Below are 17031 nucleotides of genomic sequence, written 5' to 3' on the forward strand. Positions count from 1 at the left end.
ATACAAACAGCAACTATATATGTTTTCTGGAATCAGTAGAAACACAACCATCACAAAGACTTAGCATAATTCTTATAGAAAATCTTAATTTGGAGACAAAAACTATTCAACATAGATGGCTTTTGATGGATAAATATAATTGCTTACATCCACTTCATTTGAACTTTGGTGGATAGTTGTCTCATTGGCAGTCATACCATTTCACCTTATTTTTATACGCCAGTCAAAATTTTGACGGGAAGTATTACGGTATACAAATGTCGTCTGTCTGTCCGGCGTAAACATGTCGCACCGTAACTTTAGAACGACTTATCTAAATTTCATGAAACTTAACATAGTTGTTTCTTATGATGGTCAAATGATCTGTATACTTTTTGGGGAAAATAAGATTAAAATTTTTTGAGTTACGGGACTTAGTAACTAAAACAGGTGTGTGTTTTTTTTTCACATGTCGTGCCGTATCTCAAAAAGAATTTAAGATTATTGCTTAAAACTTTACACACTTCTTAGTTATATTAATCTTAAGATCTGTATACTTTTTGGTGATGATTCAAAATTTTATTTTTGAGTTATTGAGTATTTTGTAAAAAAAAAGGGGGAAGGGTTTTTCACATGTCGCGCTGTATCTCAAAAACAATTTATAATTATTGCTTAAAATTTTACACACTTCTTAGTTATATTAATCTAAAGGTCTGTATTCTTTTTGGTTTTGATTCAAAATTTTATTTTAGAGATATTGATATTTTTTTTTTAAAAGGGGGTTTTTCACATGTCGCGCCGTATCTCAAAAACGATTTATGATTATTGCTTAAAATTTTACACACTTCTTAGTTATATTAATCTAAAGATCTGTATACTTTTTGGTTTTGATTCAAAATTTTATTTTAGAGAGTTTTTTGTAAAAAAAAGGGGGGTTTTCGCATGTCACGCTGTATGTCAGAAACTATTTATGATTATTGCATAAAAATTCACACACAAGACGATGGGCGTATCATGCGCTCATGGCACAGCTGTTTATTTAACAATTATGTTGATATTTTTCAGGAGAGCTGTAGCAATGCAAGAAGGACTTCATACTGCTATCAGGGTACCCCTAACAGTATCCAGACTGGCTAATAGCATGTGGCCATACTTAAAGGAACTAGCAGAAATAGGCAATATCAACTGTAAATCTGACCTACAGGTAAATAGCATGGGGCCATACTTAAAAGGAACTAGCAGAAATAGGTAATATTAACTAAATCTGACCTACAGGTAAATAGCATGGGGCCATACTTAAAAGGAACTAGCAGAAATAGGCAATATTAACTAAATCTGACCTACAGTTAAATAGCATGTGGCCATACTTAAAAGGAACAAGCAGAAATAGGCAATATTAACTGTAAATCTGACCTACAGGTAAATAGCATGGGGCCTTACTTAAAGGCACTAGCAGAAATAGGCAATATTATCTGTAAATCTGACCTACAGGTAATAGCATAGGACTTACTTAAAGGAACTAGCAGAGATAGACAATATTATCTGTAAATCTGACCTACAGGTAAATAGCATGGGGCCATACTTAAAGGAACTAGCAGGAATAGGCAATATTATCTGTAAATCTGACCTACAGGTAAACAGCATGGGGCCATACTTAAAAGGAACTAGCAGAAATAGGCAATATTAACTGTAAATCTGACCTACAGGTAAATAGCATGGGGCCATACTTAAAAGGAACTATTAGAAATAGGCAATAGTATCTGTAAATCTGACCTACAGGTAAATAGCATGGGCCATTTTTAAAGGAACTAGCAGAAATATGCAATATTTACTAAATCTGACCTACAGGTAAATAAAAGGTGATAACTCTGGCTTTGTTGATTTTGGCTTGACAATTTGATGGTCATAGTGGTAATTTATCCAATTATTTAGAAGATAGGCTAATTTTAGAAATATTTAGGCTAAGTTGGTATAGTCCACAATCATAATCCTGATGATAAATATTAGCTCAAAATACACCACTTGGAGGAATGTCTTTTTGAGTCAGGGTTTGTTCCATAATTTTTGTAGCATCTGATAGTAAATTTGTCCTGATTTGAGGCCTAATAACAATTTTGCTAAAGTGACGGTCTTTTCATGACTGTATTACCCTCGAGGAGCCAATATTCAAACTGAAATAGCAGTTTCTTTGAAGTACAGTCATTGAACATTTAATTCTGAAAATTTGGGAAAATTTGAAATAGTTTTGATTCAAAGACCCAACTTGGCCTTTGTAATTTTGTTAGAAAACATCAGTTGTCATCGATAGTTTTGTTGAATTAATCTCCATATCTTGTATGCAGATGACTTATGTTCTAATGTTTCTGTCAGGCATATGTCTGTTAGCCTTGACTTTATTTTCATGGTTCAGCAACTGCTTAAAAAAATGTTTTGTTTATCATGTGATTTTCTTACTTATTATGAGTAATATATTTTGTGTATGGAATGATTGTCAGGTGTACAAGTCTTTCGGGATTCATCTGAAAACCTTATTTTCATGCTCCATTAGTCACCATTAAATTTTCATGTTTAAGAATAATTATATGGTGTTTATTGATGATAAGCAGAGTTCATTTGACCTTGACCTCATTTTTATGGATCATGGATGATGATAAGTTCATGTAATACGTGTAGTAAAATTGTTATCTTAAAGACTTTAAACATATAATTAAATCATGATGAGTAAAGCAGGCGAGCATCTCAGCCTGTGTGATGGAAAATAGATTTAAATGCCAAGATGAAAGAATATTAATATAAAAAAGAAGATGTGGTATGATTGCCAATGAGACAACTCTCCACAAGAGACCAAATGACACAGAAATTAACAGCTATAGGTAATGTGTCTGTCATCTTTTCGAAAGTTCTTCATTATTGGAATAAATGATGCCAATTTTTTCTCAAAATTAGTCTTGCAGATTAACATTAGAAAATACCAGTGGCCATACAGTTCTATCATATATTTAATAGAATTCAAGTTGTATGTAGTTTTTGTGTTTAAAGCTTTTAAATAAGATACAGTAAAGTTGTTTTATCACAAATTTTTTAACTGAAATATTTTTGTTGCATAGGTAAATATATTTGTGTATCTAGGTAATTATTTTTCTGTATCTAGGTTGGTGCCAAGACATTAGAAACTGCAGTATGGGGAACGTATTATAACATACAAACAAACCTGACTGATGTACAAGATGATGAAGTTAAATCTAAGGTAAATCCCTTTTGATTTCCAAACTTAACCATTAGAGTTCAAAGGTCACACACTAGCTCTAGAATGATCAAATTATTTTAAACTTTATACTGTTGTTGACCTGGGAATGGTGAAAGTTATACAATTTTAATATACAAAATGCAACATATCATGCGCGCTTGGCACAGCTCTTTATTCATTATGTTGAATGGACTTAAAAAAAATTATAACATTTTTCTAAAAAATCACTCAAAAGAGTGCATTCATATTTGGTCAGCAGCTGAACATTGATGAATTGTAATGTGAGAATATCTTAAGGATAGGTTAAATACCTTCTTCCTGTTTGCCGATCCATTGAATTTTTCAATTTATTCATGAACGTCAAATTATTATTTGTTGCACTTTTCTGAAAAACTAATCAATAGAATGCATTCATATTTGTTCATTACCTCAATAGTGATGAGTTGAAACTTGCTTTTCAGATCTGACAGACACCTATTTCATGTTTTCTGATACTTTTCTGTGCATGCTTGTTCTAAATAATTTTATATTTGTATTTGTAATTTTAGGTGACTGAAGAAATAGATGCAGCGATAAAATTAGCTGGAGAAGCTTGTGCAGAAGTTCTGAAGATCTGTGATCAGAGGAAAGCTTAATTTGGACAAAACCTGACAGTATTTTACAGTGTTAGAGCTTTGTTTGAATCTGTGACTACTTGATTGTGTTGCATTCCTGTCAGCTTTTTTGTTTTTTGAAAGCTTTTTGTTATAGAATATTTCATACATGTCACTTATGGAAATGTGATAGAAAAATTGGGATTGGACTAAAAGTAGATAATTGTAAAGAGCTCAAGGTTAAACATCATTTTCTATGTAATGATTCAAAATTCTAATTTATTTTATTAATGAAAACATATGCTATTTACACTTTAAGAAAGAAATTCTTTCTATATTATGTTTATGTTTTTGAATGTTTTATATGTAAATTAATCTAAAAGTATGGTTTATTTGTGTTTTACTGTAGATTCTCTTTTGAGTTTGATTTAAAACAATTTTTCAGGAAAATGCTATTATGTATCCCACCAGAGGCAAATTTGTTTGTTTATGCATTATGGTTATCACTATTTATATGTATAAAGATTAATCTGAAATTTTAATGGCAGGTGAAATTCAAAATAGTCACTTCTTTTCCAGTGAATATTTTTATAAAATTTTATTCAAAATATCAAAATCATATCAAAATAAAGATAGAACAGTGTGCTTGTTTATGTAATGTTATTGTTTTAAAATACCAAATGTTTGAAGGGAAATTGTAAATAATTTCTGTTGATTTTCCATAAAAAATGTGGAACACCCATCATCACTATTTGTGCCATAATTCTTCTGCTTTTATATGACAAAAAATACACAAGAGAAAGAAAAGTGTTGGTTCAAAAAGTTACCAAGACTATATTTATGATAACATTCAGATTACCTTTTCATAACCAAAAGTACTATGCAGGATTAAATATTTGTACACCAAACTCACAATTAAATGACACTATTGGTTGAAAATCTATTGTGAAATATATATTTATGTTGAATTAGTTGATTAATGAGTTGTAAATAAGGTGACAAGTCCTTCCTCATAGTTTATCCTTTGTATGTTATGCAAAGGGAGACAACTTATAGTTAGATATTTGTGTATTAAAGAAGTTCTTGCTTACTTAATAATTTCAATGTGAAATTTTAAAGTTGGTAATTTTTTGATGAACTTGACAGCAATAAGACAAGGAGAAGAAGTGTTAAAGTTATCACAAAGGTTTATTTTAAAATACACTTTATATTTACTTTTTTTACACATTTAAAATAAATTGTTTTGTCTTGATATTTGTTTTATATTGGAGAAAGGTCTGAATTGGATAAATTTCGTGCCTTCTAACAGGAACATAATTCTTTTAGTGTAAAAATTTCAGTATTCAAAACATTAAATTAAAAGTCTGTTTGAGACATAATTTGTATTTATTTTGACCCATTGGCTCTTTTAGTTTAAATGGAAATAATGTGATCACCCCAAAAAAAACATGATTCAGTTTTTATGATAAAAGCATAAATGAACTAAAGAGTAAATCTATTTCAGAAATACAAAAAACATGTAAATGTGGAATAATGTGCAATTGTAGGACATTAAAATAGTATAAAACTAATAATTTACTAAATGAGTTGATATAGGTGTTCTTATATACATGTATTAATTTATGTACTTTTAGCAATATATTTTCATCTAACATACACTAATATTTAAATATGTGATACTCTAACAGTATTTCCATGGTTGATAAGTGTATTTAGTTAGTTTTATGTCATAAATATACAAAAGGTCAACAATACATAATTGACACCAGATCTGGAAATTAAATATTTTTGTAAGGCTTTAGACTTTTGATGAAGCCAAATATAATTTTGAGATGATTAAATGATCCGTCCAATTAATGTTGTACTTATATGCTGATTCATCAAAACCTGTTTACGTAGTTAGAAACCATTTTAAGTAGAGTTTGTAATTATTTTTAGTCGGGCTTAAAGGAAGTAGTGAATATAAAAAACTTTGTGTGTTTTTAACTTATGAATATTTTAAGCTTACATGCCAGGATGTAGTGTAACACAATGACTTCATTTGTGATTTCACCTTTGTTTCTAAACCAGAAAACTTAAGAGTTGGGAGTGGGTGAGAGGGTTATAACAATAACAAGCATATAGATCTGATTAATTAAAATATCTCAGAGCTAAAAATATATCAGTTTTGAGAATGAATTATAGGTTTAAATGAAATAGTGGATTCTGATGGTTATATTCAATACATCTAAACTATCTGTAATCAATAGAAATCAAATGAAAATCCCACCATGCAGATTGCACTGCTTATTATACATTTCTTTCCTTTTTTCAAAAATGGATCCAAAATTTACAACATTTGTCTCTTTGTGTAAGCAGAACTGATTTTTAACCATCAAATCAATGCAATACTTATTTATCAATGTATTAAATATTTGATAGAAATACTAAAACCATAAATAAAGATGTCAGTAGGCTCATCTACAGAATTATAATTGTAATTGACACTACCATTTTGTTGTTATTCAAGAATTGTTTATTATTGATGACATAGTTTTGATTTATTAATGCTTATTATTCAATATTTAGAAGGTCATGGCTGTGTAATTTTAGTACTTGCTCAAGTTTGTTTTTTACTCCCCGTTTTTATTGGTTGTCATAGTAATCTTTTTTAATAATTTACATGCAGTTTTGTATTACATTCCAAATATAACACAATTGTGATAAATTATAGATTTTTAAGCATTTATTTATGTAATTTAACTTTGTGTTGTTACTGACCAAAATAAATTATTTGTGGAATAAAAGTTATTGCCTATTATGTTATATTGTTGAGTTTATACATCCTCACCCACTTATTATGATCCTTTGTTATCATGAGCCATCTGTCCAAAGTCAACCTCTAAAATTATAACCTCTGCTGAAAATATTTTCCAGTTAGGAATATCTTAGCCTTTACCTTTAAATTCTAACCCCATTAGTCAATCATCATGGCCACTGCTACTGAAAATAGAACATAACTGTTAAAGAGAGGTGGAAGATACAAAAGGTATATTCAAACCCACAAGTTGATAAAAAACTGAAAAATCATCAATATTGCATTAAACTCCTGAGCCTCATGATCAACAGTTTCTATGGTAATTTCCTTTCTGAGTGATTAAGATACAATGGTAAGACCAAATGTTGGTCAGCTGGTTAAATTCAGATAATCTTCTATATTGTGAAAAGAATGATAGAACTTTTCAAATAGTTTTTGTCTTGCCTACAAAGAAAATAGCTGAGGTGATGCAAGTAATTCCAACTTTCCATCATCCTTGGTGTCAACATTTTAGATCATTTTGTGGTTAAAGTTATCTTAGGTTATTGATTTATTGATTGATTGTTGCTTTCTTAACGTCCAGCAGCAATTATTTCAAGATAATTAAGGACCAGGAACCATTAAAAATTAATGCAATAGGTAGGTTCTGCAGTTAGGTCAACTGGGGTGAAGGATGGGAAACTTGGACTGCCACTACAAATGATGGTATACTGGATAAGGACAGAAATTTAGCATTACATCAGACCACCTACAGACATCAAAGAGTCGTTGCAAGTGTTCTTCAATGTACAGAGAGAGTGGCATTGTATAGGAGGGATCATATTTTAAAACATCCCAATTCCAACCATACATTGCTGCGTATTTATGCAACCTTTACAGCTAAAAGGATACCCCACTTCGGTAAGGGTTCTATTGCTTGTCGGAAGAAGACCAAGGTGACCATATATCCCAGTCACCCTGTGGATATTTTAGACATCAATAACTGGGTCAAAAAAATTTCATGAAATTTTACGAAACTTTTGTCAATAACTTTTCCATGATCAAGAGAGAGCATCCAGCGCAAAATTTTGAAAATATAACATTTAACATTTAGATACATACAGTCTGGGATTAAAGGTTTTTTAGCACATCAATAACTTTCTCCCAACATTCAAAGAATTTATAAAACTAGGAAGAATCTTTTTTCAAAATCAATAATTGCATTATCCTTTAACTTTACGTTCCCCTATTCTAGATGATTTTCACTCACTAAATAGTCCAAAGTTTGGCAACTATGCTAAACGCATCTATTCCAACGAACTTGACATAAAGGTATCACATATGAGTTTTGTATACAAAAAACAAGTCTAGCGTACTAAATTATGACCTTGGTATCTTTGATGAGTTTTCTTTTTCATATCTTAACTTGCATCTAGAAATTGACAATGAGGGTCTACGATAAAACGGATGATTTCACGGACACCATCATGAGTAGGTAATGGAATATCGGTGGCACAGATGACCAAGGATATGTTTTTGGTTGGGTTTGTATTGCTCAATCTTTTTCTATGTGGTGTTTTGTGAGCTTGTTCGTCTTTTTTTTTCTATTTTTGCCATGGCGTTGTAAATTATTTTACGACTTATCAGGCCAAGTTGACCTTAGATTGATTTTGCTATTTTTTAGGTTCTTTTTGGGGAGCAAATTTACCGTATTTTTCTATTTACTTAGGAATGGTTATATATTTGTTGTCATCATTCTTTTATGTACTGTCTGCTGTAAAATATTTTAAAACTTAAGATATCTTTTTCAAACCTCCACGGAATACAAATCTTGGACAGACGCTACTTCAAAATAAAGAGATAGCAATCTGAGTAAAGTTATTGTTAGTTTGATAATGAACTGATAAATGAACTGATATAAAAATAAGGAGATGTGGTATGATTGCCAATGAGACAACTATCCACCAAAGTTCAAATGAAGTGGATGTAAGCAATTATAGGCAACCGTACGGCCTCCAACAATGAGAAAAACCCATACCGTACAGTCGGCTATAAAAGGCTCCGACAAGAAAAATATGAAACAATTCAATTGAGAAAACTAACGGTCTAATTTATAACAAAACAATTTACGAAAAACAAATATGACAGACAAAACGACAACCACTGAACTACAGGCTCTCAACTTGGGACAGACACATAAAGAATGTGGCGGGTGAAACATGTTTGTGAGCGCTCAACCCCCCCCCCCCCCCCCTTACCTGGGACAGTGGTGTAACACTACAACATAGTTGAAACAGGCTGAGTTTTTTTAAGTCAACATTACACTCTAACACTTACATCAGAAATTGCAGACGAGACATAGGTTTCAATGACATTAACAAATCGATGGACATGCATTTGACAGCTATCGCCCCTTTAAAGGACAATTCCGAAATGTACACGCTTTATAACAGTCAAGTGGGAAATAGTCATACCTACTCATATTAAATTCCTGCAAGAAATTACACAATTGATGTGTAATATAAATTTTGACCATTTTAAGATAAATATCCTTTGTGTAAAAGTTTTAAGTACGGCGGGTATTACGTTACTTGAAAGTGAGTCTTAACTGCAGACGCGCATATATATATATCGAACTAACCTTTAAAGAAATATTTACTCCATAAAATGGAAGGATTAATGTATGTTTGCTGCATCAATTTTTATAATGTAACATAACATTTTATTCAAAAGCTTATTGATAAGGGAACAAAAGGGTCGCAGCAGTCTATACCATACATGCGTATGACGTATAAGGTATCTCTGTAATTAGGGGATGAATGGTAGCAGCAGTCCATTCCATTATTCAATAATATGCTATTTCTTTATTTTTCACGCATATTTTGGCATTTAGGTCCTCCGTAACCCCTCTTATTGGCCTTGTGGCACATATTGACACCTTTTGTTCCTTTATCACAAAGCTTTCAAATGACGTATAGGTTATCTCTGTAATTAAGCATATTTTGGCATTCAGTTCCCCCGTTACCCTGTAATACAAGCGTGTAGATTTTCCGATGGGTAAATTTACATTAGTAGCTCGACTCCAATCTTAATTGACTAGGATTGTTAGTTTTCCTACCGAAGATCGGTGGTTCTATAACCGGAAGAAAAGTGACGTTTGGAACTTTTACTATAATTCGCAAAGTGCTTTATATGAACTCTCGTTTTTAGATTGAATATTTCTATGAACTCTCGTTTTTGATTGAATATTTCTATGGACTCTCGTTTTAGATTTAAATTAAATATTTCTTGTTTTACATGTTTCTTTATTCTTAAATATAATGTTTCTTCGTTTCAAATACCCAAATAGATTATAGATTTCAGTAATTTACAACTTAATCCGATGGCAGTTAAAAGTGCGAAAGATAATACACGTATCTTGCACTCAACTACAAAAGAAGCAATTATCGCTATTTTACTAAGTTTAGCCGGAGGACAATAATCCGATTATTATTACATAAGATTGGACAATAATGCTTTTATCTTACGAGAACCTTTTATAATGTTTTAATATCCTTAACTTTGGATTAATGTATATTTGTTTTGTAAACTGTTGCTTGGTCAGTCTTCCCCTAGCTATCAAACTGTACACTTATTAATAAATTTGTATATACTGTATACGGTCTTGCGTTTAATGCAGCCACATTGTCGATTATAGACCAACAGACTTTAATGTAACCCGTACCGAAATTTACGGCTCTCCGGGCACTCCGGCTTCCTCCACCAATAAAAACTTACGGCTTCACCAAATAACACAATAGTGCTCAAAGTGGCGTTTAACACCAATCAATAAATCAATCAATCTTTCCATGAATAGTGCGAAACAGAACTAACACACAGGTAAATTTTGTTTATTTCTGTGAAATGTTATGAATGTATTGTTTGATTTAAACAGGTGAAAAACATTTAAATAATTTTGCAAAAATTGATATACATTTTACTATGATATCATTTGGAAAAAGTATGACCCTTCCATATGAGATAATACCATCAATTGGTGTATGTCATTGTCTTATTTCCTTGAAGAATAACTGTATTGGATTACTTTATCCATGCACTAGGTAATTTCTTACCATCACTTGGTGTCTGTCAATGTCTTATTTCTCCGAAGAATAAATTCATCAGGATCCTTTTGCCATGCACTAGGTAATTTCTTGCCATCACTTGGTGTCTGTCATTGTCTTATTTCCTTGACGAATACATGCATCAGGTTACTTTTGATATGCACTATGTTTTTTCTTGCCATCACTTGGTGTCTGTCATTGTCTTATTTCCTCGAAGAATAAATTCATCAGGATCCTTTTGCCATGCACTAGGTAATTTCTTGCCATCACTTGGTGTCTGTCATTGTCTTATTTCCTTGAAGAATAACTTCAGACATATGCAGATAACACGAATTATCCTTTGTTTATTTGTGTATAATTTTTCCAGGATAAATTACAGTATATAGGACATTGGAGTTCGGTAATTTTATCATACTTGTTTTCCATAAGAAAATTTATTTTACATACTGATTTTGATATTGTAACTCTCCCCCCCCCCCCCCCAAAAAAAAAACAAAAAAAACTAAACAAAACAAAACAAAACACTTTAATAGTCCTTCCTTAAAAATCCTAACTTAACAAAGGATAATTTACACTTAGTATGGAAGAAGTAACCTAGTGCAATGATTCCTCTGGAAATTATACACTAGTGTAACTTATCCTCTGGAAAAAATACACTGGTGGAAGGAATACACTGTAACAACCCCTCTAATCGGCATTGTGGTACCTATAGACTCTACCTTTTGATCCTCTATCAATAAGCTTTCGAATGGAATATAAGTTATATCTCTAATCAAGGGATGAAGAGTCGCAGAGGTCCTTTAAAAAATATATCGTCTTTTTTTTTGCCGTCTTTGTTAGATTAGTATGTTGAATTTTTTTTATCAGTTTGTTGTATGTAAACACATGTTAACATTCAAAGACGTCAAGAAAAACATATTAACATCATACTCGGGTGAACATGTTTATTATTAGATTATGTTAAACACTTGCTTATGGGTGTAAAAGAACACCAGAGAACGAAGTAAGGCGTACTCCTGTTGATCCTTCACCATGAGAACCATCAGCACCCTCAGTGAATACCACATCTCCTGCTTTTAGACGAATGATAACTGTATTTCCGCCTTGGAGATCCTGTGTGTCATGAAACGAGTCTACTACTGCATCAATAACGTTTGCACTATTGACCATAAGATAGATATAAGCACCTCTAGCTACAGTGTCGCCTCTCTGTCCAATACTGAAAGACAGCAAATACATGCCACTCTCCGGACATGTAAAAGAACCTGTATGTACATTGTATCCATTTCCTTCATTGGTAATTATCTACACCAATAATTAAAAACATAATAAACATAAAGGAAATTTGTAAAAAAATATGGACAAACGACTGTCTTTCGCGAAGAATGTTAGAGCAGATATGGTTTATCCATTAATGACACTGCACAATATCACTCCACACACATGAAGAAAGAAACAAAGCATAAGCAAATGAACAGCGCTTTGATTGCTGTTCTTTATCTCAAAATCATAGTACGGTCTTAATCGTGGATCAAAAACCTAACCAGATGGCTCAATCACCGGTTTAGCAGATCTCTTTGCTAGATGTCGAGACGCTACAGCTGTACATCGGAAAACACACTACGGAGTAATACCAACAAATTTAAATCATACCTGGAAAACAAATCTAAAAATACGGTTATACATTGCTTGACAATCGAATTGTTAAAAATAGTAACATTACAAACATTATGACAAACACAAGGCAATACATATCAAGATAGTATTAATTATTCAAGATTGATTATTGTTTGTTGAACGTTCAGTGACAACTATTTTATGCATATTCTGGAGGAGAACAAATATTTAGGTTCTGACAGGATAATTTCGGCAACCACCAGAAAATGATATGTTGGATAGGGAGAAGAAATTGTATTTTGCCACAAGACACCTGCGGACCCCTCTAAGAGTTTTTGCAGGATTCTTAAACAACAAAGTTCATGTTACTCTCAATACACGACGCATCATATTTAACATCCCCATTCCACCCGGACATTGCTCTTGCACTATCTGTAAGAACTGCAAGTTATCTGTGTTTTACTCCTTTTTGTTAGTTGTAGTTTTTTCAGCCCTTTATGTCGATCTTATAAGTCAAGTCCTTTTCAACTGATTTTCATAGTTTGTTCTGATAAGTGCCTATCCAATGTTAGGAGCCTGTAATTCAGTGGTTGTCGTTCGTTGCTGTATATCATATTTGTTTTTCGCTTATTGTTTTTTTAGAATAAATATGGCCGTTAGTTTTCTCGTTTGAACTGTTTTATATTTGTCATGTCGTAGCCTTTTATAACTTGCTATGCGGCATAGGTTTGGCTCCTTGTTTAAGGCCGCACAGTTACCTATAGTTGCTACCTTCTACATCATTTGGTCTCTGGTAGAAAGTTGTCTCTTTGGCAATCATACCACATCTTCACATTTTTATAACGAGAGACAAACTATGTTGATATAACATGGAAACAAGATTTGGTGAAGCAATTGATGTCAAAAATCACTACACGCGCATAAATCCTCCCTAATAGACAAGACCAATACAGGATCTGGACCTGCGTCGCTATATGTGATTGATTGAGGTTATATGTTTACTGAAGCATAACTGATCATTCCCTTCCATAGAAGGGAAGAACAATTTGACAAACATATTCCTTTTATAGTGTTGTAAAATTAAAAACTATTGACAATCAGGAAGTGACTGCATGGCTGATATATAAATTGCTTACATCTCAACATTATCAAGCTTTATACCAAATATAAAATCATTCCCATCCTCATTTTATGATACCAAAGGCCAAGTCAAACATAAGACAATCATGTGACCAACAGAACATAAGTCGAGGAGCAGACAAACAACAGTCACCAAAAATTCTTCACAGAAAGCTTAAGATTAAACTACATAAACACCGGGTGTGAACTAAAGTGCCGAGAAAGAGTGCGCCCTTCCTTGTTCATGGATAGTTAAAATCCGCTCATGAAACGTATTATGTGAAGTACAAAACACTGAATACAGGATTGTGTTTACGATAAGTGGGACATATACATGTCATCTGTGACACAGATGTTCAATTGAGGACACACATGTCATGATGGTGTTCGCACAACATTCGTAGAAATGACTTAAACTTGCGATGAAGAAACCTTAGTTTAATAGCTTCCTGGTAAGCAGCATACGCTATAACGGAAATCATGATACAAAACTCGAGCTGTGGATTATAGTGTCAAAGACGAAATAAGTATTCTATCTGCAGGAGCTTTTGGGATGTTGATGTTGATGCACACAATGGAATGTTCACTAATATGTTCAATTGTAATCATCTATTCTATCGCAAAGCTTAGTTCTCAACTGACTATCATAGGCCAGCAAATTCAAGACGGTCACTTCGTATTTTCATACAAGAAAGGAATACATGTGATACCGGATAAGTCGTCGGCAACGTTCAATTATCCTTTCCCCGTTTGGGACAGCACCTGTCGAGAATACCGCGGGAGCTACGACGTCGCATTGTACCTATTGTATCTAGGGTTCATGTCAGTGCGTGACGTAGCCTTAGCACTCAGATATATATATGAAGTAAACGTTAAACAGTATGGTTGTGTTCTGATTTCTATATTACGTTAGTTGATTTAGCCCCGACATTAAAGGTGCCACGACCGGGATTACATTGAAGATGGAGAAATTAAAGAATATTAGGACTTGAAATAGAAGTGCAGTGACAAGACTTTTCCGAAAATTCGAGAAGGCGAAGGAAACCACGAACTTTGACAGTGATAAACTACTGGCAATATACGATAATCTTACGCAAAAGAAGAAATTTTTGGAAAAACTGATGGAACAGATATTGGAAGCAACAGATTCAGACGACGTTGAAAGTGAAATATTAGATACGGATGAGTATTCAAATAATTTTGAAACTAAAAAAAATAAGCTTAGACATCTTTTGCAATTTTATAAATAATGGTCAAAACCCTGCACAACGGTTCAATGTAACACAATCTTCATATTACTAAACGTAGAAAGCTCTCTTTTCCGCCCAGCAAATGTTGATAATTTTCAAAACACAACACCATTCTACGCTTCATCCGCCGCTCAACCACAGACAAGCTACAATGGCTCTGATTCAGGTCGTATTGTTCCACAGAATATCGCTAGTAATCAACGTTTACCCAAGTTATCACTACCTCAGTCTAATGGCAACATTCTAGGTTGGCAAACATTTTGGGATTCTTACGAATCCGTTGTACATTTCATTACTTCATTGACAAACATAGAGAAATTCAATTATCTTAAATCGCAACTTGAAAGCGAAGCATTGAATATGGTAACAGGATTTGCGCTATATATATGGAGGCTATAAATATACTCAAGGAACAGTTCGGATAAACACACATAATTAAGGAAGCCTACTTACAAGCACTTTTAGATATTGCACAATCACGATACACCTTATCAAACTTAAGATTATTTTATGATCGTTGTGAAGCCTTACGTAAGAGGTTTAGATTTGCTCGGACAACCTGAGTCGTCATATGGAACTTTGCTGGTACCGTTTATCATGAAAAAGTTACCTAGCGAAATCAGACAACATTTAGCCACAGAACACGGACCGTCAAGTCGGAATTTGAAAGATTTGAGAAAGAGCATATTGAACGAAATTCAAATCATGGAGAAAATACAGGTACATATCTTGAGTCTATGGACCGTCAGTTCGCAACCACATCTACATGTACATTTCACACAGGAAAGAAATCAACGCGAGAAAACACAGTACACAACGCGAAGAAAGCCCAACCTCGGAATACTACGGAGAGACCATGTGTGTAAAGACATACATGCACATGCACACTGTACCCAGGTTAGTGACCTCAAAGCCCGCATATCTACCGTAAAACGTGATTATTTATGATTTAACTGCTTAGAAAAATCATTCTTATGAGTTTAAATAAAAAAACAAGTGTCGACACTGTAACAAGAGACACAATTCTAGCTTATGTAATGCAAGAAACCATGGTAACAGAGAAACTGCAAGCAACCAAGATAAACAGAACAATCAAAGTCATTTTCAATCTCATCCGTCAACCTCATTAATAACACTGAAAACATAGAAGATGCAAAAATTTTAATTCTTCAACACAGATGCGCACAAATGTGCTCCAAAAAACGGATGTAGCTCCTGTATGGTCAGGTAATATATGTATGTATGGATACTTATGTTTTATTTGATGAGGGTGCACAACGAGCTTTTTTAACAGATGATCTAGCGAAAAAATTGAATTTGAAAACTGAAGGATTTAATGTTGTACACCTATCAGCGTTTGGAAAGGACAACACAAGCACGAGAGAACTACGCAAACCCACAATACACATGGAAACAGAAAAGCGTAAATTTCCGATTAAAGTTCTAACCTACCATAGCAGATTCACTTCAGAATCATATGCGGTACGTTAACAGAGATATGAACTATTTTAAAGGACTAAGACTCGCTCATACAGTTACCATAGAAGATTCTTTTGAAATTTCTATCAAGATTCGTCAATTGAATATTTTGGAGACAAATATTCGGCAAAACACCATGGAAACAAGTTTGCAAAGAATTACCATCAAATTATAATGTCACAAAAAGGAGAATGGAGAGCGTTATTAGAAGAATAGGCAAAGATGCGGTCATGCTAAAGAATGAACAGGAACGTCGCCGCGGATTTATTGAGAGGGTTGATGAATCAGAAGCGACAATTAACACACCATGCCGTAGTCACGAAAGATTCCAGTACAACACTAATACGCATAGTGTATGACTGCAGTTGTAAGATGTATCAAAATCAACCTAGTCTTAATGATTGCCTAATGAGCACTCCCCCAGAGTTAAATGACTTATCGAAGATCTTGCTAATATTTCGACATTACTACCGTTATTGAGAAGGCTTTTTACTTGTAGGACTCAAGTCAAAGAAGACCGAGATGTAACCCGATTTCAATGGTTAAGTAACTCTTCCGATGTAACCAGTCCGTTAATGACGTATAGATTCAAGATAATACTATTCGGAGCAATTTGCTCACCATTTATCTTGAGCGCTACATTGTTGAAATATTTGCAGCAAAACCAACAGTAATACCGCGAAAATGCTTGAACGGGATTTATATGTGGATAAAATTTTGACTAGCATTGAAAAAGAGAATGAAGCTTTAAACTTCTTTGAGCACGCAATGGAAATGATGATGAGAAAGGCAGTAAAACTTGGAACTAAACGTGAACTATTGAGATATTCGTCAGGAATTTACGATCCGCTAGTAGTCCAGTCACAAT

The 17031-nt window shown here is 33.2% G+C and overlaps 1 protein-coding gene across 4 annotated transcripts in view; it reads left to right on the plus strand.

Moving 5' to 3' along the window:
• LOC127731242 (formimidoyltransferase-cyclodeaminase-like) overlaps window positions 1-6616 on the plus strand; it is a 42278-nt gene extending 35662 nt beyond the window's left edge. For 3 of the 4 annotated variants that reach the window (XM_052240259.1, XM_052240260.1, XM_052240261.1), the window contains 3 exons: window positions 1045-1183; window positions 3131-3226; window positions 3775-6616. In XM_052240259.1, coding sequence (XP_052096219.1) covers window positions 1045-1183; window positions 3131-3226; window positions 3775-3861 — 322 coding nt within the window. In that variant the 3' untranslated portion in view covers window positions 3862-6616. Of the gene's footprint in view, window positions 1-1044; window positions 1228-1583; window positions 1613-3130; window positions 3227-3774 lie in introns of all 4 variants that reach the window. The other variant, XR_007995562.1, reaches the window with a different exon arrangement.
• Window positions 6617-17031: the final 10415 nt, after the last annotated feature.

This window comes from Mytilus californianus, unplaced genomic scaffold (assembly GCF_021869535.1).
Source record: "Mytilus californianus isolate M0D057914Y unplaced genomic scaffold, xbMytCali1.0.p SCAF_2, whole genome shotgun sequence".
In the NCBI taxonomy this organism is placed as follows: Eukaryota; Metazoa; Mollusca; class Bivalvia; order Mytilida; family Mytilidae; genus Mytilus; species Mytilus californianus.